The 22,348-nt window shown below is 52.2% G+C and overlaps 1 protein-coding gene across 2 annotated transcripts in view; it reads left to right on the top strand.

Moving 5' to 3' along the window:
- The first annotated feature begins 1,065 nt into the window (after window positions 1–1,065).
- The window catches only part of Vps35l (VPS35 endosomal protein sorting factor like), a 106,472-nt gene continuing 85,189 nt past the window's right edge, over window positions 1,066–22,348 (top strand). The window contains exons 1-7 of one of the 2 annotated variants that reach the window (XM_046434270.2): window positions 1,066–1,188; window positions 5,639–5,738; window positions 7,640–7,807; window positions 9,475–9,597; window positions 10,906–10,930; window positions 14,475–14,551; window positions 17,162–17,290. In XM_046434270.2, the coding sequence (XP_046290226.1) occupies window positions 1,172–1,188; window positions 5,639–5,738; window positions 7,640–7,807; window positions 9,475–9,597; window positions 10,906–10,930; window positions 14,475–14,551; window positions 17,162–17,290 (639 nt within the window). In that variant the 5' untranslated portion in view covers window positions 1,066–1,171. Of the gene's footprint in view, window positions 1,189–5,638; window positions 5,739–7,639; window positions 7,808–9,474; window positions 9,598–10,905; window positions 10,931–13,314; window positions 14,239–14,474; window positions 14,552–17,161; window positions 17,291–22,348 lie in introns of those variants that run through there. The other variant, XM_046434351.2, reaches the window with a different exon arrangement.

Raw genomic sequence — 22,348 nt, 5'->3', positions numbered from 1 at the left:
TAGAGATGCTAAGGCCCAGCCTTCACGGCCCGGGGAGGTGGCACTCCAGGGGACCAGCTCTGCTGTCGCGGAGAGGAAGCGCCCTCCACCTTCCCCTGGGGCTGCCTCCTGGCAGAGGCCGAAAGGCGGGCTCGCGGAGCCGCAGACCAGCCGAGGCGGGTTCCACTGCCTGTTTATCTGATGGAGTGGGGGCCTCGGACCTTTGCTGTCATAAGACGCTCGAGAATAAATGGGAAGAGGCTCAGGCGCGGCCTGGGTCAGCCGGGCCTCTTTACTCTGGTTTGGGATGTTCAGATCCTTCCTAGCTGCAGCAATTCACCAGTGTTGGGGCTTGTTCCCCGCACAGAGGTGATGATGGTGGTCGTTCAGACCAGGTGGCCGTGGGCTAGTCGTTCCCGCCACCCGCGCGGCGCCTTCAGCTTCGCCCGGGGAGGGGGGGGGGTGCGGAGCGGCCCTAACCTGCCTCGTAGGTTTAGTCGCAGGGACGCACCAGTTGGTCGGTCCCTGGGCTCCGGGCAGCGCTCAAACGCCGAGGCTCCTGGTCACGGTGCTGAAGTGCCAGCTTCCCCCAAGTCCCGGGCAGCCGCCAGGTGGGTGCAGGCCGACCGCGGGGACTCTGCTGCAATCCGCAGCCGTGGTTCGCGCCTAGCTCTACGAGCCCCGCCCCGTCAGGGCGACAGTGGGCTGGCGACAGGACCCGGTAGAGCAGCCAGCTGCCACTCCAAATCCGGGGGCCTGCCGCTCACGATCACCGCGTCTGCGGCTCATGCCCTTAGTAATCATGGCGCTGGAGGAACGCGCATCCCGGCCTCTGGAGCGACAGCTATCCCTTTCAACGGCGTTGACAGAGAAGCAGCCTGGATTCCACGTAGCCACCTCTACCCCTCATAATCGCGGCGCCAGCAGGAGCCGCGATCTGGTCTTAGCATCGTGGGTTCTACTTGGTGGCCTGTGCCCTTCACAATCATGGCGGCAGCGGAAAGCCCGAAAGTTGGCTCCGCTGGACTGCGTCGGCCCCGCCTCATCCTGGCGTCATCAGGAGGCGCCGCCTGGGGGAGGCGGAGCAAACAGCTGCCCCTCACAATCATGGCGGCCAGAGAGGGGCGTGGCGGCGTCCGAATGCTAGAAAAAGGGCTGACGGCCCCAGAAGAGCGGTCATGTGACTAGGAAGATGGCCGTCTTTCCGTGGTAAGGAAGAGGTGGCGTGTGGGCTTCTGAGAGGGGCTGTCTCCTGGCGTCTCGGGGCGTCTGTCTCTGCGAGTGTGGACAGCCCTCCCCGAGTCGTCCCGACTGCTGGCTCTCCGCCGCCCGCAGGGTCCTCCGTGCATTCCTCAGGGGGGCCGCGGGTTTCCACACCCCGACTTTCCCGGGAGAGGCGGGCATTGGTTCCCGGCCCGTGGGGTCGGGGAGACTCGGCGGCCTGGCTGCGGCCAGAGCTGCGCGTTCACCTGGGAGAGCCCCGCGCCGCCCGTCCGTGCTGCCCTTGGTCTGAGGGGACGGCGGTGGGGTGCTGCCCACGCCCGAGCTGTTCGGCAGGCGTTGGGACGAGACCCCGAGGCGGCAGCGACTCACGCCTTCTGGCGTTGGCTTCACGGAGGAGTTGCTTTAAACTGGGTCTTGCAGGATGCATTGGAGCTCATCACGCGACAGGCATGTGGGGTTCCAGTGGGGTGACGGGACCGTCAGGCCCCAGCAGGTGACTGGTGTGCGTGAGGAACTCGCACAGGTTGTGATGGGGACAAGGGGATTATTTGGCGACGGCAGACCTCTCTTGCAGTTGCTCAGAAGGGACATAATCTGATCTCTCTGCAAATGGTGGGAAGTAGCTTACATGGGATGATGAACGAGCCAGAGCCAGCAAGTGAAAAAAGGTGCAGCCCAACACCTTAGAAGTCACCCGATGCACCCTGGGTTTATGCTTGTGAAGCAGTTGACTGCTCCTTGTTCGTCACCTGTGACCTCCGAGGCACACTAATCGGTGCTGGATGCCCTGGTCCCCCTCGCCTGGGGTCCCTTTTGACCTAGGGAGGCTGGCCTGGCCAAGAGACCGAGCACACTTGGGGGAAATCAGTAAGATAGCACCCCAAGTTCGAGAAACTCCTGATTTCATTGAACTTCTCTGGATTCTGGTATGAGCTCCGGGAGGACTGTCTTCCCCTGCATCCCAATGCAGTTGTACTAAATTTTGGAGTTTGTTTTAAAATGCGAGGATGCCATGACCCTTAAGCACCTAGGTTCTCCCTGGTTCCTAATCTGGCTTCTCGGTGTGTTGGTGCCTGTTCCAAGGTCAGTTTCCTCACTAACTTTTGGCCATTTAAAGGGACTCTGTCCTATCCTGGGTGCCCAGAACAGCAGCTTTAAGGGCTCAGTAGCATTGATGAGCGAACAAGGAACCCCGGGAGGCCTTTGGTCACATGCTACTCAGGTACTGTTAGGAACAGCTGTGCTAGATCTTTGTGTAGAGGGTGCTTTCAGCTGATGTTTATCAAGCCCTATTTTGTGCCAGGCATTGGGTGAAGTGCTTCACACGTAGCATCTCATTTAATTCCTAACTCCGTTCCTCAGGTGAGGAGATGGAGGCTCGGGGATTGAGAACGCAGCCCACAGGTGAGCTGAGGTTTGGAGGCTGGAGATCATGATCATCATTGCCAGTTGGGCCTCAAGTCTAACTCCTGGGCTGTTTGTAGATTATAGGGCTCCCCAAGTCCCATACACTGTCCTGGATCTCCCCTAGAACGCCTTTTCACCCACATCTTAATTTTTGGCCCGGACCAAGAGATGAGATATCCCATGCATCCCTGGTCTCATTTCCTACTTAATCATCTGGTGGTAACACATTGGAAATTACCACCCCATGGAGCCAGGATTTCTACAACATTTTCAGAGTTTTGGAGGTTGTGTGAGGAAAGGCCATGTGGTCAGATTATGTGATTAGTCTCTAAATACTTGAATTGAAATAGCTGGCAAGAACCCTTTAGTGAATTTTGGTATTTCTACTAAAAGGAGATTAATTTGGTAATTCATGCTCAATATTCTGTGTATATCATCAAATATAAACAATTTTCATGTAGGGAGTTGTTACCTTAATGTGCATTGGAGCCACCTGATTTTGCTACCATGCAGGTCCTGATGCTGTGGTCCTAGGGTATTGCAACACTCCACAAGTGATGGGTTGCCCTTGCTAGTGACCTGAGAGCCACACTTTGAATAACCCAGGGATGAAGTGTTGGACTTTTTTTCTGTGGCAGCTGCCAAGGAGCCCAGGAGCCCTTCAGGCACTGGATCTTTGGTTCATGGTGTGTGTGTGTGTGTGTGTGTGTGTGTGTATGTGTGTGTGTGTGTTTCCCAAAACCAGGGCCATCAGCTGGGCCTGGAGGAAAAGGAAGAGTAAGCGGTTTTGAGAAAATGTCCACTAGAGGTCGCTGTCAGCTTTGCCAGGGACCCCCAGATGAAAGAAAACACCACTTCCAGCCTCAAACCACAGGAAAGGCAGAGGACTGCAGCAAATTTGAGGAAATAATGGAAGTGGTTGAAATTCAAATTGTAGTTGCCTAGGGATTTTCAGACAAGGAAGACTTTTGTTTAAAAAAAAATTATTTCTGGAAGTAGTTTTTTCCACTCATGTCCCAACTTTTAAAAAATATCATTTCAAAGCTTGATTCTGTTAAGTAGACAATTGGCTATACTTTTTTTTTTTTTTAAGGCAGGATCTCACTATTGCTGAGACTGGCCTCCAACGTGTGATCTTATCTCATCCTCCTGAGTGCCTTGGATTACAGGAGTGGGCCACAATGCCTGGCTGACAGATGCTTTATTTCTAAGGTTTTGAGATGACTTATAATCTGTAGAACTATTGACTCTGTTACTTGCTGCTGTCAGCTTTGACAAATTTCCAACACTGAACAGCCCCATCTTCGGAAAAATGGTAGTGATCACCATCCACCAGATAGAGCTGATTAAAGGGAGTGGAGGTAAAAGGCTTGGCCCCGAACCCTGCGTATGATAAATGAGAACTCTTATGGGTCACAGGTGGAGTCGTGGCGTGTTGACCCTTCCCAGTTGTCTGTCAGTTCTGATAGGAACAGGAAACACATTTGCAACCTAATTTCCAGTTGTATTACATTTTCTGCTCATTAGTTTTTCAAAATTCTATTTTCCTTGACAGCTAATAAAGTTGAGAGTGATTTGAAAAGAGGAAAAGTATAATTTGATGTTTTAAATTCCATCTTCATGGTAATGACTATTACTGAAAGGTGTTTATCCTTTGGGTTTTTTTTTTTTTTTATTTGTCATAAATCAAGAAGGGACTGATCTATCGTCAGTTGGACGGGAGCTGGTTAGGCTCTTCCATAGTGTTGTCATTCAGTGTTTGGAAGATGAGTTTTGTAACTGATGCACGGGGACGAGGAGGCCATGTATCATCATGGTTGGCATTTTCTCTCAATAAAAGTCGAGTGTCCATCACAAGTCTTCCTCCTCCTTTGCTCTTGAAGCCAAATTTATTTTGAAAGGAATGGAAATAAGACCCCCCCACCCAGGCTGTGCCTTGGCATTTGTGGTGGTTGGGCAGGTGGGTGAAGGTTTGGGTGCCAGTGTCTCCTTCGAGTGTTAATGAGTCACGACTCTGGGGAGGGGTGGGAGGCCCTTTGAGTCTCCCTTTTCCCTGAAGGGAGGTTGGGGAAGGGGCAGAATTGTTTCTTGTGCCCAGAAAAACTTTTTTTTTTTTTTTTTTCCTGGGAGTGGATATTTACAAGTTGGAAGTGCCCATATCCTTTGTTAAAGACAGTGTTTTGTGATGCTTGTTAAAAGCCATAAGGTAGGCTGTATTTAGGGGGCCGTTGCAGTAGGGGGGACATGGGGCTCAGCTCCATGAACTGGGAGAGCGGCCCTGGGTAGCTAGAGGGGAATCGTGTGGAGGAGTTTCAGGAGGGGCTTTGGCCAAGGTGCCTCCTGGGGTCTTGCTGGGGGCAGGCCCAGTAGTTGGATGTTGGGGGAGGTCCTCTTGGAGGGGGAGTCTCGGCTGTCACCCCTTGGAATCCTGCGGCTGCCCATCTCCTCCACCCTGGGAGCCTGCTCTGCAGCGGGGCCTTTTCTCCATGTCCCCTGTGTCCTGGGTTCTTCACTTTCTATCCTCCCCCTTTGTTTCCCAGCTGTCCTGAGGTGATGACAGCTCTGTCCCGGCTTCCTTTCCCTCTGTCCAGCTTCGCCCTCTGAGTGCTCTGCAGGGTGGCATGCGCCAGATTCCTCTTTCTTCTCTGGACGCCTCTCCTGGCGCTCCTCCACGCCCTGGCTGTCTGAAAACATGAGCCCCAGCCCAGCTCTCTCTGGCCCCACGAGGCTTCCTTCGGGCACTTTGGTGGCCTGTGCCTAGAATTCAAAATGTGGAGAAGCTGGCCTGGGAAGCTGGCTCCATCAGGAGTAGCCCTTCATTCTGGGTCTGGCCTCCCAAGTCCAGGAGGCCTTGGTAGCTCTTCTACCTTCAAATGGATTAAAAGAAAAAAACATCAAATTTGTTTAAATCTGGTGTTTCGTGTTGGTCTCTGGCAGTTTATTCTGCTATAAGCTCCACCAGTGGGCCGTCCCGGGAGGCTGCCCGTGTCCCAGGCCGGCTCAGCCTCCTGTCTGCTTGCCTTGCCAGGTGTTCCAGGAGCAGGAACTACAAGGCTGAATTTGCATCCTGCCGGCTGGAGGCCGTGCCCTTGGAGTTTGGGGACTACCACCCGCTGAAACCCATAACCGTGAGTCTTGCCCAGGAGGCTATCCGAAGGGTGTCTGGATCCAGGGAATCACAGGCTTACTGCTGGGTCGTTTTCATGGAATTACAGGAATATTTTCTGGTTTGCTATGGCAACTACTTTTGCTTATTTGAGTCAACATTTTTTCTTGTGACTGACCTTGCCCCCTTGTTTGCACCCCCTCCTCACGTTGGGGAGATCTTCCTGGGGAGGGGATGACTGTTCCTGGCATGGATGTGTCCGACCTGGCTTCTTAACACCTACTTGGAACATTAGAATCACTCTAGTTGCCAGTGGTGCATGCTGTTCTGGGTAGTTTAGTGAAGAAGATGATGGTAAGTGGGTGGTGAGCCTGTTATCAGCTAGTACAGGTGTCCCTCGCATCTTTGGAGGCTTGGCTCCAGGACCCCGTGCATATCAAAATGCCCCATGCCCACAGCCGTTAGGTAACAGGCGACAGGTAATATTTGCATGTAACTGTGCCATCCTCCTTCCCCTTTGGAAGTACTTAGAATACCTACTGTGGGGAACATGCTGTGTAGACTGCTGTTAATGCCATGTCCTTTAGGGAGTGGTGACAATGAAAATGTCTGTACCTGTCCAGGACAGTTCTGTATTGAGCATCTCTTCCCCGCCTTCGTGCACCCTGGACCCTGGCTGCCGGGCAGAAGGCCTGATGGTCTTGTTAAAAGTGCAGGTTCAGGTGCAGCGGGGTCTGGGGTGCTGGAGCTGAGGTCTAGGTCTACCCTAAGCTCTGGGCAGTGGTTTCAACACTGAGTAACAAGGCTGTACAGGCCACGCTTATCCCTGGAGAGGATCAAGTCTGAGCCTTCTCCACACGGAAGGGCTCAGCCTCTTGAGGTTGCCCCCACTGCAGACACCAGCCCCAACCTACGAATTGGGGTTCCCTTATGCCCTCCTTGGGTTCCATTACTTGCTAGGATGGTCCCCAGCACTCGGGGAAGCTCTTCACTGAGATGTCCTGGTTTATCCTAAAGGACGCTAGAGGATGCTGATGATCAGCCAGAGGAAGGGGTGTGCAGGGTGAGGTTGGGGGAGGCGGCAGAGCTCGGGCCATCCGCCAGCCCCTCGAGGTGCCTACGTGCAAACCCCTTCTTTGAGGAGTTTTTAGGTAGCTTTGACAGCAGGCAAGGTTATCTACTGCTCCCCACCCCCCTATCCCTCGGGGAGGGTGGGGCTGCAAGTTCCCAGCTTCTGCCTTCCCAGGTGACCAGCTCCTGTCCAGGAGCCACCCAGAGTCTCTTCATTAGAGAGAGACACTCATGTCAGCTAGGAATCCCCAGGGAATGGGGACTCTGCATCAGGAACCAGGGGTGGAGACCTGGCCTGGTATTGTCACCTTCTACATCATAGTGGCTCCGGCCCAGTTGTTCCCTTCCATTAAAAGATAAAGCTGATGAGTAAAAGTTTGAACTAGTTTGAGACTTAAGCAAGGGTGCATACTGGGGAAACAGGGGTCTTCCGAAGCCAGAGCCGGGAGTCATTTGATTGGAGTGGAGGTTTTCTGCGGAGGCTGGTGGGCTGTTTCTGATTGGTGGTCTCCAGGTGGAAGGCAGTTGTGGCTTCTGATTGGTTAGCGAGGTACTGGTGGGCGGGGTTTAGTGGTGGTTTCCTGTGGAGGCTGGTGGGTCTTTTCTGATTAGTTTACAGATAGAAGGCAGTGAGTGGCTTCTGATTGGCCAGCGAGCTTAGCTTGCTCTTGGTGCTGGGCTGTGTTTTATTTTGGGTCACCTTAGATGAAACCCTTCTCCTGCAGCCTGGTACCCATAAGCCCTTGCAGCCAGGAACAGTCAGGCCAGCATCCAGAATGAGAGGAGCCCCAGCGTGTCCCCTGGGCAAGGGCAGGGGGACCCCTATGGCAGCACCATGCATGTTCCCCACAGGTCACAGAATCAAAGACAAAGAAGGTGAACCGGAAAGGAAGCACCTCTTCCACGTCGTCGTCCTCCTCCAGCTCCGTGGTGGACCCGCTGAGCAGTGTCCTCGATGGCACCGACCCCCTCTCCTTGTTTGCAGCCACTGCTGACCCTGCAGCCATGGCAGCAGCAACGGTAACATGCTGTGGTGACAGTCGCTGGCTCTGGGTCTGGTCTGCAGGGGTGGGTGGCTCTGTGCCTTGTTTGTAAGTTGCAGAAATCAACATGTGGGGCACAGTCGGGTTCTCCTCCAGGTGTCGGCGAGGTCTGCTTAAAGTGGAGGACCTTGGCCGAGAGAGGCCAGTAGAGATGAGGGGAGTCTTTTTGACTTCTTGTTGTATCTTTGCTTTGTGGTGCTGGGGTTCAAACCCAGGGCCTCCTGTGTGCTAGGCCGGTCCTCTGCCATTGATCTACACTGTCAGCCCTAATTTCATGTTGATAATTCTTTTTGCATAATTACATTAATAACTTGCTAGTTTTCGAGGTAAGAGTCCAAGGCCTCAGATGGAGCCCTGTGGACCCCCCTTGCTCTGTTCTCCCCCCTGGGGGTGCAGCAGCGTACTACATATTTTTCCGTAGCTTTCTGACTTCTCAGACCATGAGAAGTGGTCTCTGAGTGTTTCCAGGCCTGTCGTTTATGTCAGCGTAACGCATGGCAGGCGTCTTTCCTGCTTTCCTTTTTCTTTCTTTTTTTAATATTTTTAGTCGATGGACACAATACCTTTATTTTGTTTATTGTTTTTTATGTGGTGCTGGGGAATAAACTCAGTGCTTCGCGCATGCTAGGCAAGCGCTCTCCCACTGAGCCACAGCCGCAGCCTTGGCAGGCATCTTTCTGAGAGCATTTTGTGTTCAGCTCCCTCACCTTGTGAGAGGTGTCTCAACCCTCACTTACCAAGTCAGACGTGGCAGGGGAGTGATGCTAAATCACTCTACGCGGGCATTTAAGCCTGGCTGGTTGGCTGCAGAATCCATGCTTTCAGCCATGTTCCTTCCTGCATTTCATACATTTATCTCTCTTTTTTTTTTTTAAACAAAAAGCCTGCTGAAAACGGTTTAAATTTTTTTTTTTTTTTTTTTTTTAAACTCGACAGCATGCCTTGGAGATGTTTTCCTCTGATGGGTTGAGCTCTGAGGACACGTATGACATGCTTGACTCCTCATTCCTGGGCTGTTTTGGGTTTTACTGGCATAAACGATATGCATTGGGTTTCTTACGTGTGTCCTGTGCACTCTGCAGGCGAGTGTCCCAGAAGCTCATCACTGGGTGAAGGCAGTGTGTGTGTGAGTTTCTGGTGGCTGCCACCAGAGTGTCCTCCCTAGCAGTTTGCTTCTTGTAGCCTGGATGTTAGTTATTGTATTAACTCGGCCATCTTTTCAATAGGCTTCCTTGATTCCTAACGCATTTCAGCCTTTGAAAATATATATTTTGGCCATTTGTGATGAAATATTTTCATTATAGTAAACCTTTGGTAGTAAATAGTGGCGTACCCTCTAATCCCAGCAACTTTGGAGGCTGAGGCAGGAGGATCACAAGTGTAAGGCCAACCTGGACAACTTGGTGAGGCCCTAAGTAATTTAGCAAGGCCCGGTCTCATTAAAACAAGGGCTGCCTGGTGATAGAGCACTTGCCTAGCATGCTCGAGGCCCTGGGTTCTGACCCCATGGTGGATGCAGAGCATGGTCAGCCTTTAGACGGATCTGACTTATTGTGCAGTAGGGAACTACAACCTTCTACTTAAACTTAGTTTTAAAGATCAGAACGATACTGCTGCTGAAGAAGTTGTGTTGCTCTTCCTTAGGACAGCTCCAGAAAGAAACGCGACAAAGATGAGAACTTGGTCGTAGGATCGGATTTTGAGCCATGGGCCAACAAGCGGGGAGAGATCCTCGCTCGGTACACGACCACGGAAAAGCTGTCCATTGTAAGTACCGAGATGTTGTGATTTTTTTCTTTAGGTTGCCCCAATTCTGGGCTCTCAAAGTTTCCCTTATGTCAGTGTTACTCCGGGAAAATGTGCTATGTGACTTTAAAAAAAAAATGTCAAACCAGGGATGTGACAGTTTCCAAAAAGAAGGGAACTGCAGAGCATTTGCGAAGCTGAGGCGTGAAGCGAGGAGAGCGCCCGTCCCTGCAGGGCCTGCGGCCCACAGCTGGGTTTTCGCCCAGAGCCGAGCGCTGTTTCTTGGGCCGGCTGGGGGCGTGTGGACCTAGAGCTCCCCTGCACTTGGCAGGCTGCTCTCGGCAGGGCAAGAGCTACCAGGCCAGCGGGTGAGAGTCTGTGGCAGTTAAGGTTCCATCCAGTAGGTATAACCAGGGTCTTCCCAAACACTGTCACCAAGAGAGACGCATGCTCCTCTCACTGAAAGACCAGGGGTGGGTCACTGGGGCTGGCGTGGCAGCTCCAGGTCATCAGGCTCCATCTTGCTGCTCTGCTGTACGTCGTGTGTCTCATGGTCAAGGTGAAGGGAAGAGGTGCACCTCCCGTTGGAGGCTGCGCGAGTCCCTCACAGCCCTCTGTCCATGTTGTCTTGAAGGTGGCCATGGACAGTGCAGGAACGCAAAGGGGTGCTGGGAAGGTGGCCTGCGCCTGACAGTTGACCAGGGAGGGAGGCGAGCCCAGTGGGCAGTGGAAGGCTGTGCCACAGGGCCCCGCCTCCTCCCCATGGTATCTCAAGCAGAAGGACAGAATCGCTGGACTATTTAAAAAATTTTTTTTTTCTGGATGCACAGTTAATGCAGAGCAGTGATTCTTAACCTGGAGTGATTTTATCCCACTGGGGTCATTGGAAATTAGACATTTTGGTGGTCAGAGGTACAGGAGTGCTCCTTGCATCTGATGGGTAAGGGCCAGAGCTGCTATAGGATGTCTCACAGTGCACAGGATAGCCGTCACTTAAGAATTATCCAGCCCCAAGTGACGGCAAACCCTGAGTAGAGAAGGGAAACCCTGAGTAGAGAAGTTAAAAATAGTTCTGTTGTGGCTGCTGTCATATCAAAAATTTGGATGTTGGCTCATGCTGACACATGGAAGGGGGTGTGTCTTGCTCTTTTATAGACCCCAGAGCCCCTCTCCTTAATTATTGAGAGCCCTGAATTGAGTAGGAACTTGAATCACCAGTGGTTCCAATGACCTTGTTTTCCTTCTTTGAATACATACTTCCATCTGAACAGGTAAGTGGCTGTATTGCCCTAGATTTTAAAACTATTAATGAATTTTTTGTCTCTGCAGAATCTTTTTATGGGATCTGAAAAAGGTAAGACAAGTTTTTTGTTTTCATGGGAAAATTCTGCCACCACCTTTAATATAACTTTACAAGTGAAAAGTTTGTATTAAACTGTCCTGATGCTTAATTCCATTGAAAGCTCTAAGATTGCTTACAGATACAGAGCTGAAACACTCGGAGCAGAACAAAGATACAAGGTGGTTCCTGGGAGTAAGAGATGAGCTTCCTGTTTTTTAAGAGATGCAGGGGACTGCTGTGGACACAGTTCCTTTGCCCTAAGGCTTTGTCCCTGGTGAAACCGCAGCTGTGCTGGTGCAGGGTTGCCCACTCTGTCTTGGCAGCCTCTGGTCCCTAAACACAGCAGTTTTCTCTGCTGAGACTTGGTCACAATCTCTGGACCAGGGTGTCCTGAGGGTGTGTGTGGCAGGAACCCTGAGGAACCTGTGTGTCCAGGCAGACCCTGGCCCTGCTGCTGACTGCACCTGCAGGATGGGACACGGGCTTCCTTTTCTGAAGTTGCCCTACGTTGCTGGGCACAGAGGAGCACAGCCGGGGTCACATGCAGATCGTTGACCTGCCAGGTGTAATCCCCCACCCCAACTCTGCAGGCTGGGACATTGCGGGAGAAATGGAGAGGGGGCTGATAGCAGTCTGGAACGGGTCCTTATTCCTAGTGTTGAAGATTAAACGCCCCAGAAAGGCTGAGGCAAGCATTGAAAGCAAGTTTTATTTAAGAAAAGGCAGACTTCTCTGAGAGAAGGCGCCCCAAAGTTGGGAGTCTGCAGGAGGGGTGTGTTTTGCTCTTACAAACCCCAGAACCGCTCTCCTTAATTATTGTCTTGTCTTTCTTCCCCAAATACATGACCAAGGGCAGGGACCCAGAGGTTGTTAGAAACCCAGAGTGCTCAAGAGCACGACCCTTGGCTTCTGTTTGATAACTGATCCTCATCCTCTCTCGACCCCCATCATTCATTACCTACACTACCTGACCTTTGCGCCCCCCCCCCCCCCTTGGCGGGGAAATGTGACATCCTGTCCACCTGGGCCAGGCCGAGCTGCAGGCAGATTGCTTTGGGCAAAGAAAGCTTGGAGGGGGAGGGTCAGCACAGTTGGCCCATCTTATAGAATTGGTCTCTTAACCTCATGTTCCACCATCATCTGTCCCCTGTAGCACCTTCCTTATGGGTGCAACTTTTATCCCAGGCTAAAAAGTAAATCACACCTGCCTCGGGCAGGTCAAGTGCAAAGGGCTGAGTGTGGGGCGGCAGGAGCTCTCCCACCTGCTGAGGATGCTTCGGCCTGCTTGTTAAACCTGAAGATAGGTGCTGTGGTCTGGCGTTTGTGTCCCTGAAACCCATGTTGAAATCACAACCCCTGAGGCGAGGGTGTTGGGAGCCGGGCTTTCAGGGAAGACTCGGGACTCAAAAGTGGAGTCCTCATGAAGAGGATTCATGCCCTTATAAAAGAGGCCTGAGAGCCGGTTCACCCTTCCACCATGAGAGGCCCAGCAAGAAGACGCCACCTGTGAAGCAGAATATGGACCCTCTGCAGGCATGACCTCTGCTGGTGGTTTGGTCTTGAGCTTCCCTGATAACCACAATGTGGAAAACGGGTTCCTGTGGCCCACAGTCGCATAGCTGGTGGTTGAGCAGTCTGAAAGGTCTGAGGCAACAGGGCAGCCCCTGCATCCAGCGATTCCACACCTTGGGGCTTGGTAAACTACGTCCTGCAGGCAGTCTGGCCCACGCCTGATGTCATGAAGTCAGTCTCATTGGACCACAGCACTGTCAGTTTGTCAACAGATTGTCTACAGCTGCTTCAGTGCTAGGGATGAGGTTGAGCAGTTGCAACAGTGTATGTGACTCTCAAAACCTGAAATATTTGGACTGGGCTTTTACAGGAGTTTCCCAACCCTGCCCTGGTTCCACATTTCTTAAATTGTGGCTCAATGAGCAGCAGCAATGACATCACCCAGGAGCTCATTAGAAAGAGTCACAGGCCCTGCCTCAGAGTGGTGATTGGAATCTGCCTCGACACATCCTTAAGCGGTGGCTGGAGAGGTCTGAGGAGCTCTGCCCTGCAGGAATTCAGGCTTGTAGGAGACGAAGCAGAGCTGTTTGTAATGGCCCCAGACAGGAAGCAGTCCGCACTTCCACCAGCCAGAGAATGAAAAAAGAAAGTGTATTTTATACAATGGAGAACCCTGAACAGGGGGGGAAATGAGCTCAGCTGTGTGCCACAGCATGGGGACCTGCAGGGACCAATCGCTGTGAACGAGAGCCAGACAGTAGATGGCCTGGTGGTGGTTACCAGGGTCTTACAATTTTTTTTTTATTATTAAATACACAAGCTTATGCTTTTTGTATTTTTCAGAATGAAGGAAAAGGTAGAAACAAGGTTAAAATGGCAAATTATTTGGAATCTTCAACACTGAAGTCGCTATCGGTAGTTATTGGTAGTTAAATGATCAAGAGCCATCAGCTTATGTCGGACTCTCAGACTGCCCAGAGCTGAGACATCAGTGCCTAGAACTAAAGAAGCTGAGAGTTAGGTGTGTCTGCTGGTCACCTTCCTGTCACTGACCAAGTACATAATCAAAAGGAGGGGAGGTTTATTTTGGCTTTCAGTTTAGGGGTTACGGCCCGTGCCACTTGGCCCTGGTGCTTTGGACCTGTGGCAGCCCGGCGCATCGTGGTGGGAGCACTGGTGGAGGAGGCCTGTTCACCTCAGGGCAGCTGGAAGCAGAAAAGGGAGAGGCCAGGTCCCAATATCCCTTTTGCACCCCCAGCGGCCTGACCAGGCCCCACTTCTGCCCATGGTCTGGACCAGCCATAGTCACATCGGCCTTTGGGAGACCTTCAAGGTCTGAGCCATAGTGGTTTGTGGGCTAGTGTGAGCCGTCTGGACCTCAGAACAGGATGCGGAGCCCCTGAAGGTGGGGAAGGGGTTTTGAAGCGGTGGGCCCTGGAGGGCAGCCACCAGCTGGACCATCCCCCTGCCCTGTGGCTGGCCTGGTGTCCTTTCCTTCCTCTCTGCCCACAGCTCTCCGCTGACGTGGGAAATGCTGGCAGACCTGGAAGGAGACGGCTTGTCCTGTTTGCCTGCAGAGAGGGCTTTGAGGCCCCAGGGCCACCGCCTGGCAGACCTGAGGCCGTTCCCTGTGGGCAGCGCGTGGCAGTGGTTCCCCATGGGTGCAGGCCTAGAGCAGGCCCTCTGCTCCAGACGGCGGAACAGGCCATGAGAGAGGACGACTTTACTTGCTAGTGTTTCTGATGGAACTTGGACTCCCCACGAGAGTTGCTTTCAAGATCTGTTTTCTGTGATGAAATCACTTCCCGGTATTTTTAAAAATAATTTTTTAGTTGTAGATAGACACACACCTTAATTTTACCTATTTTTATGTGGTGCTGAGGATCAAACCCAGTGCCTCATCCGTGCGAGGTGAGCGCTGTGCCGCTGAGCCCCAGTCCCTCCTGGCATCTTTACTCACGATGAGGTGTGGCAGGAGGCTGCCTTCTCTTGTGGCTGTGGTGCAGGAGAAACGCCACCTCTGTGACTGATGCGTTCTGTTTAGGCAGAGCTGGGGCCGCCGGGTCTGCGATGTCGGAGAAGGTCCGGACCCGCCTGGAGGAGCTGGATGACTTTGAGGAGGTGAGCATCCCCTGTTGAGCACAGGATGGGGGCTCTCCGTCCTGCCTAGCGAGGTCCTTCTCGGTGGCTGCCCTTGGATTAGGCTCAAGCTGCACTCTGGGCTCAATCCAGGGAAAGGTGCCAGCCGTGCAGTTGGCTGAGCGTGTGGGAGCCTGGCTCAGCCTGGTTTCTGGAGGCGTCTTTTCTTTTTGTGATACCTGAGCCATCCTGGTCATCTGGGGACGAGTCCTGACAGTAGAAACCACCTGGAGTCCCCTCCTAGGAAGTGGCCTTGTGCGGTACAGCGATCACAGCTTGCAGTTTACACATGGCCGCCCTGATGGCTGGACGTGGCTTTCAGGAATCTTGTAATAGGTCTGCATGTGGCTCGTTTGCCAGCTCTTAAAAAAACAGGTAAAGCTAATGGGTACATGCAGATTTCCAGCTTCTGGAAAAGCCCCCCAACAGCTGAGGGCCCACATTCCTGCACTGACCAGGGCATGCTCTGCCAGGTGACCACAGTCCTCCCTGTCCTGGCTCACAGGTGAGCATTACTTCCTGGCCCTCAGACCCAGGTGAGCTTGTCCCCTGCAGCACAGCATGGTGACAGAGACCAGGAGCCTGAGCCAGCCTGCCTGGTCTTGCATCCCTGCTCCCTACTGGCTCCTTCTGGGTGCTCGCACAGCTCTCCTAGCTGCCCTGTGCCTGGGTCCACCTCCCTAGGGTATGGGAAGGCTGAGGAGCGCCCACCTGTGCTGCTGTTGCAAGGCTTCAGCGGGTCAGAGTCTCTGAAGGGCTCAGGATAGCGCCCAGCGCGGTGAGCCCTGCAGATGTTGGCTGGCGTGGCTGCTGGTCCTGAGCCCAGAGGCCACGGCTGGAGCGCAGGCCACAGGGCGGCCCTGGGCACTTGCCTCACCTCTGCCTTTGTTCACCAGTGAAATGGGGATAAAGAAGAGCTGTGTGGGCTGAATGGGAGGCTTTGCCAGCGAGAAGGGACGCATAATGTCCATCCTGTACAGGGTCCTCCGGCTCTGAGACAGCTGCTGGGTGCTCCGCAGAGTCCAGGAGCCCCGGATTCTTCCTAGTTCAGAAATGACCATTGAGTCTCAGCCTCTACTGGTCCAGGGAAACTGCTGAGGGCTGGAGTCTAGCACCTGAAAGTCGCCGGAGCTAACCCAGCTGAAAATGGGGCTGTCCCACAGGAGGTGGGGGCAGCACCCTGAACCCACAGGCACCTGCAGAGCCACCCAGAACTGTAGCACTGTCCTCCCTGCCTCCTGGCTCTGTGGGCTCCTTGCTGATCCCTTGGGCTTTTTTTGTCCTTGCTTCTCTGTGCTCCCAGCAGCAGTGGCTTCCGGTGGCTCTCAGGTCAGCATAGATAAGTGAGGGTAAGGCTGGGTTTCGCTGCAGTAACGAGAAAGCCCGTATCTGTGGTTTAACCTAACCAAGGTTTCCTGTTGGCTCACCGTGCATGCCCTGTGCGGGTGGCAGACATCGCGTTGTCTTGTGATGCTGCTTCTCAACATTTGGCTTCCAAGGTTGTCAAGCTGAGCTGAACAGAGGGTAATTTCTCGCTGCCAAAGCCCAGAAGGAACACAGACCATTCTGCTCGTAGCTCATTCTCCAGGCCGATCACACAGCTGCTTACTGCAGAGGGGCAGGGAAGCCTCTGCCTCATAGCTCAGATGACCGCTTGGGATCCATCCAGATTTCCTGAGCCTTCTGCTCTGAGGCCCTTTGAAGGAGCTCTTTCCTGGGGAATCTAGTATGTGTGTGAGAAGCATGTGGCCCTGCACTGTCACGTGTATCCGTGTGCCCTCCCTCCTGGGAGCAGTGAGACTAGCCCCCCAAGACAGCTGGGGACCAGGAGCACTGCTGTGTCTGTGGAGGACCAGGCCACACATCTGCCTGCATGGCATGTCACCTGTGGGGGTGGCAGTGTGCTCTTGTGCCCGCAGCTTTTGCTGAGGGACTCCCTGTCCCCAGCACTCTCCTCTTGAGTTGGCCACTTCCAGGCCCAGCTGGCTCTGGGCTCCACGAGGGCTTGTCCACATCACTTTGTTCCTTCCTTTTTTTTTGGAAACAGGGCCTCACTGTGTAGCCCTTGAACTCTTGGGCTCAGGGAATCCTGCCTGAGCCTCCCGAGTACCTGGGAACACAGGTGTACCTCTGGGCCTGACTCCCTGTTCCCTGCAAGCACTTATCTTAAACCCTAGTGGTGTAGGGAGACTGTCTTTGTGCCTGAGCATCTGAGCAGAGATGTTTGGACACCCAGCCTTCAGTACCACCCCTGGCCCATGTCGGCCCCAGTCGGTGGGGAATGAGGTGAGTCCTGTCCCACTCACCAGAGCACAGGAGGCATGGTCCCCAGAATCATGCCATTCTTGAGAGACGGAGCTGTGTAGCTCAGACCCTGCCTGTCTCCAAGGCCTGCCTCGGCCCCTGCACTCCACTCCTGGGCAGAAAACCCGAAGAGCCTCTTTGATTGCAAAACACAGCTGTCAGTCCTGGTAGGGCCATGAGGGGTGTTTACAGGTTGCAGCTGGTACCCGGTGTTTTCTAATGGAGGTGGTGGTCAAACGGAGTTTTCCCTCTTCTTTCTGTGCCTACCCCTTTGCCTTCCACCCACAGGGATCCCAAAAGGAGCTGTTGAACTTGACTCAGCAGGATTACGTGAACCGCATAGAGGAACTCAACCAGTCACTGAAGGATGCCTGGGCCTCTGACCAGAAAGTGAAGGCCCTGAAGATCGTCATCCAGGTCAGGTCTAGTGCCTCCCACCTCTCCAGACTTCAGGGTCTTGCCCTCATTTATTTATCTTTTTCACATACTTCCTTTGAAAGGCTATGATTATGAATCTGTGTTTTTATGAAATGATTAATCCCAGGGCCACTATGTGCAGCTGCACAGGTTGTACACTGTACAATTCCAGGAAGCACTCCTGGATGCTGGATTGCATAAGAGGTGGTACCCCTTGGGTTATGCAGTATGTGAGTCCTGGTACAACTATTCTGACATATTTATGACTTCCATACACTAAAGATTATTTTTTGAAGGGGCGGGTACCAGGGATTGAACTTGGGGGCACTTGACCACTGAGCTACCTCCCCATCCCTATTTTGTATTTTATTTAGAGACAGGGCCTCACTGAGTTGCTTAGCACCTTGCTTTTGCTGAGACTGGCTTTGAACTTGTGATCCTCCTGCCTCGGCCTCCCAAGCCGCTGGGATTATAGGCATGTGCCACCATGCCCAGCTCACACTAAAGATTTTTGACTTCTTTGTGCAGTGTTTAAGTACCTTCTGTAGGGCTAGTTTAGTGGTCATGGATTCTTTTTATTTCCTCTTCAGTTCTGAATGGTAGCTTTGGTGGCTTTTAGACTCTTTGAGTTGAAGTCAGGATGAACTTGAGTCTACCTCTAGTTGTGACCTGATGTTTTTCTCTTGAAGCTTTCGATATTCAATCCTTGTTCTCTGTTAGGCATTCTGATGATGGATGTGTATTGGAGAGATTCTTGTGAATCTTGTCTGTTTGGGCTTCATATTTTCTGTACATAGATATCCATCTCATTCCTGAGGTTTGGAATAGGTTCCTAATGACCCTAGCCTGTATTTTTATACCTTCTGTCTCACTGACTCTTAACTCTTAATGTTAATTTTGACATTAATTTGGTCTCTTAATGTCCCAGTGTTTGTGTGTGTTCTGATCATGGTCTTTAATTTGTCTTTACTTAGTGTTGTAGCCCCAAAGCCCTGTCTTAAGGCCTCAGGTTCTGTTTTCTGTGCAGTGAAGTCTGCTGATATCACAAATGGATTTCTTATTTGATTCACTGTGCCTCATTCCTGGGCTTTCCAATTGATTTCTTTTCAGAATCTCTTTGCTGAAATGGTCTTTGGCCTCCTGTAATTATTCTTAATTGATTCCTTAATTCATTTCTTAGGTCTTATTTTAGCTCATTAATCATTTTAATCATCGGGTTTTAAAAGCCTGCCTTTGGCGTCCCGTCCCCTCCATGTCCGTGTGTCCCTTGGCTGGACTGTAACTCAGGGAGACGTGTTTGCCTGTTTGCTCAGGTTTTCAAGGTCTGGGATTTGGGCATTTGTTGAGATGGGTTCCTCCTCCTCTTTTCAAGAATGTCTTCTGGTGTGTGGTCACCTGTTGTCTTGAGCCCTGCATCTGGTGTCTTGGCTCCAAGGCAGGCTCAGTGTGGCTCCACTGCAGTTCCCGCCTCACGGCCTCTGTGCGCAGCTGCCGCCGTCCCCTCCTGCACGGCCTTGGCATTGTACTCCTGGGAGCCGTGCTCTTGCCCCTCTGGTCTTGCTGTGGAAGTAGCTGTCCAGGGTGGGACCTGACGTTCCCCTCTAGTCACTCCTGCTTGGGGCCTGGCATTGGTCTGGGGCTCTGGCCTCCCCTGTCCTGTATGTTAGGTGCTGTTGAAGCTTGAGCCAGGTTAGTCTGCGTAGGGAGATGAGCCTTCACTTTGCCAACAGTGGAGTCTCTACCCATGGCCTTGGAGTGTGCCAGTCTCTGTCCTGCCCCTCCTTCCGCTTCCCATCTGCTCCACCATCTTTCTCCCGCACACACCAAAGACTGAGCAGCTGTTTTCAGGTCTACTTGATCGGGCTGGCTTGGTACCTTTGTGATCATTGAGCGTGTGTCTCTGATAATGTGCAGTTTTTTGGTGGGGAGGGGGTACCCGGAATTGAACATTGGGGCACTCGACCACTGAGCCCACATCCCCAGCCCTATTTTGTATTTTGTTTAGATACAGGGTCTCACTGAGTTGCTTAGTGCCTCACTTTTGCTGAGGCTTGTTTTGAACTCGAGATCCTCCTGCCTCAGCTTCCTGAGCCCCTGGGATCATAGGCGTGCGCCACTGTGCTGGCTATACATGACTTTTTAAGACACTCTGCGTGGTCGTGCGGTGATGGGAGTGTGCCCTGCTGTTAGAAGTGTGCTCGTTAAATCCTCCGTGCTGGGGAATCTGCTAATCCGTGAGAACCCCTGGTCACAGGGCAGGTCCTGGAGGAAAGCAGCTTATTCTGGTCTTTGACTTTGAAGATCATCCTGTCTTGGCAAAACATGCCCAGAAGTGCATATCTGAGGGATCATTCACAAGCCACTGTCCTCAGGGCAGAGTTGATGATTTCTGAAGGGCCCCTTTTAAGAGCCATTTAGTTGAGAGTACAGGCCTCACTGTCACTTGACACTGAAAACGTGGCACTTGTCTTACCTGCCTCTTGTGAGGATGGTTCGGAGGCCCCGGGCCTCTGCCGGGCCCTTGGAGTGTTGAGGGCTTCGTGTGGCAGGGGTGTGTCCCTGCAGCTTCACATCAGGCTGTTGCTCTTCAGCACCCGGCCTTAGTTCATGAGTAAACACCCCTGACACTGGTCCCCCGCCGCCCACGAGGGGTCACCACTCACAGGTGAGAAGGGCTTTCATAAGCAGCGTCTCTCTGTGATGGCGTGGAACTGAGCTTGACATCTGGAAGAGATTCAGCTCATGTTGACATGGTGCGTGCCGGTTACATCCACATCTGCTTAAGAGTGCCGATGCTGTGCCCCGAGGGCACAGCGTGGATGGGTGAGGGGAGTCCGTCTCCTTTCTCTGCTGCAAGGGTTTTTCTGTGGGGAAGCTGGCGACTTGCTTAAAGTATATTTTACAGGTCACAAAGTCCACCTAAGGGCTGGTGGTGTAGCTTGGGAGTAGAGCACTTGCCCGGTGTGCACTCGGCCTGGGTTCCAACCCCAGCACCCCAGGAAGAAAAAGTCCACCTGTTCTAAGTGTGAAAATCAGTGATTTTCAGTAGATGTCTAGAGTCGGGCAGCTGTCACACAGGATCCGGTTTTGGAGCGTTTTCCTAGTCCCCAATTCCCTCAGGCCTATTTGCATTCAAACCCTGCTGCCATACCCAGCCCCAGGAACCCACAGACTGCGTTCTGACCTCACCGGCTTTTCCTGGACAATTCATACATGAGGGCTCCGTCGGTACCCAGTCCTTTGCATCTGGCTGCTCTCGTTTAGCTTGATGGTTTTGAGAGTCGTTCGTCTTGTGGCATGCGTCTGCACTTTGTGCTTTTTACTCCATTGACTGGATGCCCACATTTTGTGTATCCATGGACAAGTTGATGGACATTGGGGTTGTTTCCACTCCGGTGTTGAAAAAATACTGCCAGGAACGTTTGCACATGAGTCTTTGAACTTATGTTTTCATTCTCTTAGGTAAATTCCTGGGAATAGGCTTGCTGACTCATATGGTAAGTTTAATTTGTTGAGAAAGAAACTGTTCAACTGTTAAGTAAAATAGCACCATCTACGTTCCTATAAGCAGGGCCCAGGGGCCCTAGGTCCCCCACATCTCCAGCACCACCATGGTCCACCCGTTTAGCCTAAGCAGCCTAGTAGTCTGAAATATCTCCTTGTGCTTTTGATTTACAAAGCCTTGAGATTAATGATGTGGAGTTTCTTGTGCTTATTGGCTATTTGCATATCCTCTTGAGTGAAATGCCTATTCATGGCCCGCCCCTTTTAAAAGCTGGTATCTTGTTGAGTTGTAATAATTATATATTCCTTTTTTTCCCTCTTTTTTTTTTTTTTTTTGTGCTAGGGATGGAACCCAGGGCATGGTGTGTGCTAGACAAAAGCTCTACCACTAAGCCCATGTACTCTTTTTTCTTTGGTACTGGGAAGTGGACGAACCCAGACGCACTTTACCACTGAGCTACATCCCAGCCCTTTTTTAAACATTTTTTATTTTCAGACAAGTCCTCATGAAGTTGCTGAGGCTGGCCTTGAACTCGCAGTCCTCCTGCCTCAGCCTCTGAGTTGCTGGGATGGCAGGCGTGCCCCTGCCCTGTATTCCTTTTGGTTTATTTATTGGGCTGGGGACTGAACCCAGGGCCTCATGCGTGAGGCAAGTGCTCTCCCACTGACCTACGTCCTTTGCTCCTCATGGGTTCTTGATGCAAGTTCTTTGAGTACAGTCGTCTGTTGCTTAACAGCAGGGACCTGTGCTGAGCAATGTGTCATGTGTCATTAGGTGTTTTTTTCCTTGGTGGGCAGTTGTACAATAATCTTAGTAACTTCAGGCAACTGCAGCCTTCTTAAGGTGGGTGAGGTGGACTTAGGGCCCCCACTGCACTCAGGCAGTGACGTTGGTGCGTGCCTGAGACTACTCCAGGCTGGCTTGTCTCTTCATGACGGTGTCTTTCCAAGTGCAGGCTTCAGCTTTAACAAACCTCATGAACTTTCTCATGTTGACTCATGCCCTTGGACTCAGGTCTTAGAACTCTGCCTGATCAAAGGTAGTGAGGGCTTTTCCCATGTTGTCTTCTAGAAGGTAGTTAGCACTTGGATTTAGGTCTGTGGTCCATCATTCTGAGTTATGTGTGTTAAGAGTCAGTGTTTTGGTGCGTGGATACCAGCTGTCCCAGCAGTGTGCTGAAGGTTCCTCCCCCTGTTGACTGGTGTTGTTACCTTTGTTCAAGTCCGCTGGCCATAAATGCAGGCATTAGCGTCTGTGCCTCGGTGTTTAATTCCAACCATTTATACGATTGTCCTTTTGCCAGTTTGATGCTGTCAAACTGTAGCATCATAGTAAGCTTTGAAACTGGATCACGTCTTTTAATGTTTCTTCTTTTAAAAATTGTCTTTTTTATTCTGAGTCCTTGTGTTTCTGTGTGAATCTTGGGGCAGCCACTCTGGGGGTACGCCCTGCAGTCCTGGCTCTGGGTAGGAACTGGGGACACATCAGTTCCTAGGAACTAAGAGCCGTAAACAGTCTCCAGGATTCAGAGCTGCCCCACCCCCAGCGCTGGA

This window comes from Marmota monax, unplaced genomic scaffold, assembly GCF_021218885.2.
Source record: "Marmota monax isolate L192 unplaced genomic scaffold, Marmota_monax_Labrador192_F-V1.1 WCK01_AAM20220418_F8-fsc00035, whole genome shotgun sequence".
Taxonomy (NCBI): domain Eukaryota; kingdom Metazoa; phylum Chordata; class Mammalia; order Rodentia; family Sciuridae; genus Marmota; species Marmota monax.
The sequence above is the reverse complement of the archived record's forward strand: the minus strand, read 5'-3'. Positions and strand labels throughout refer to the sequence as shown.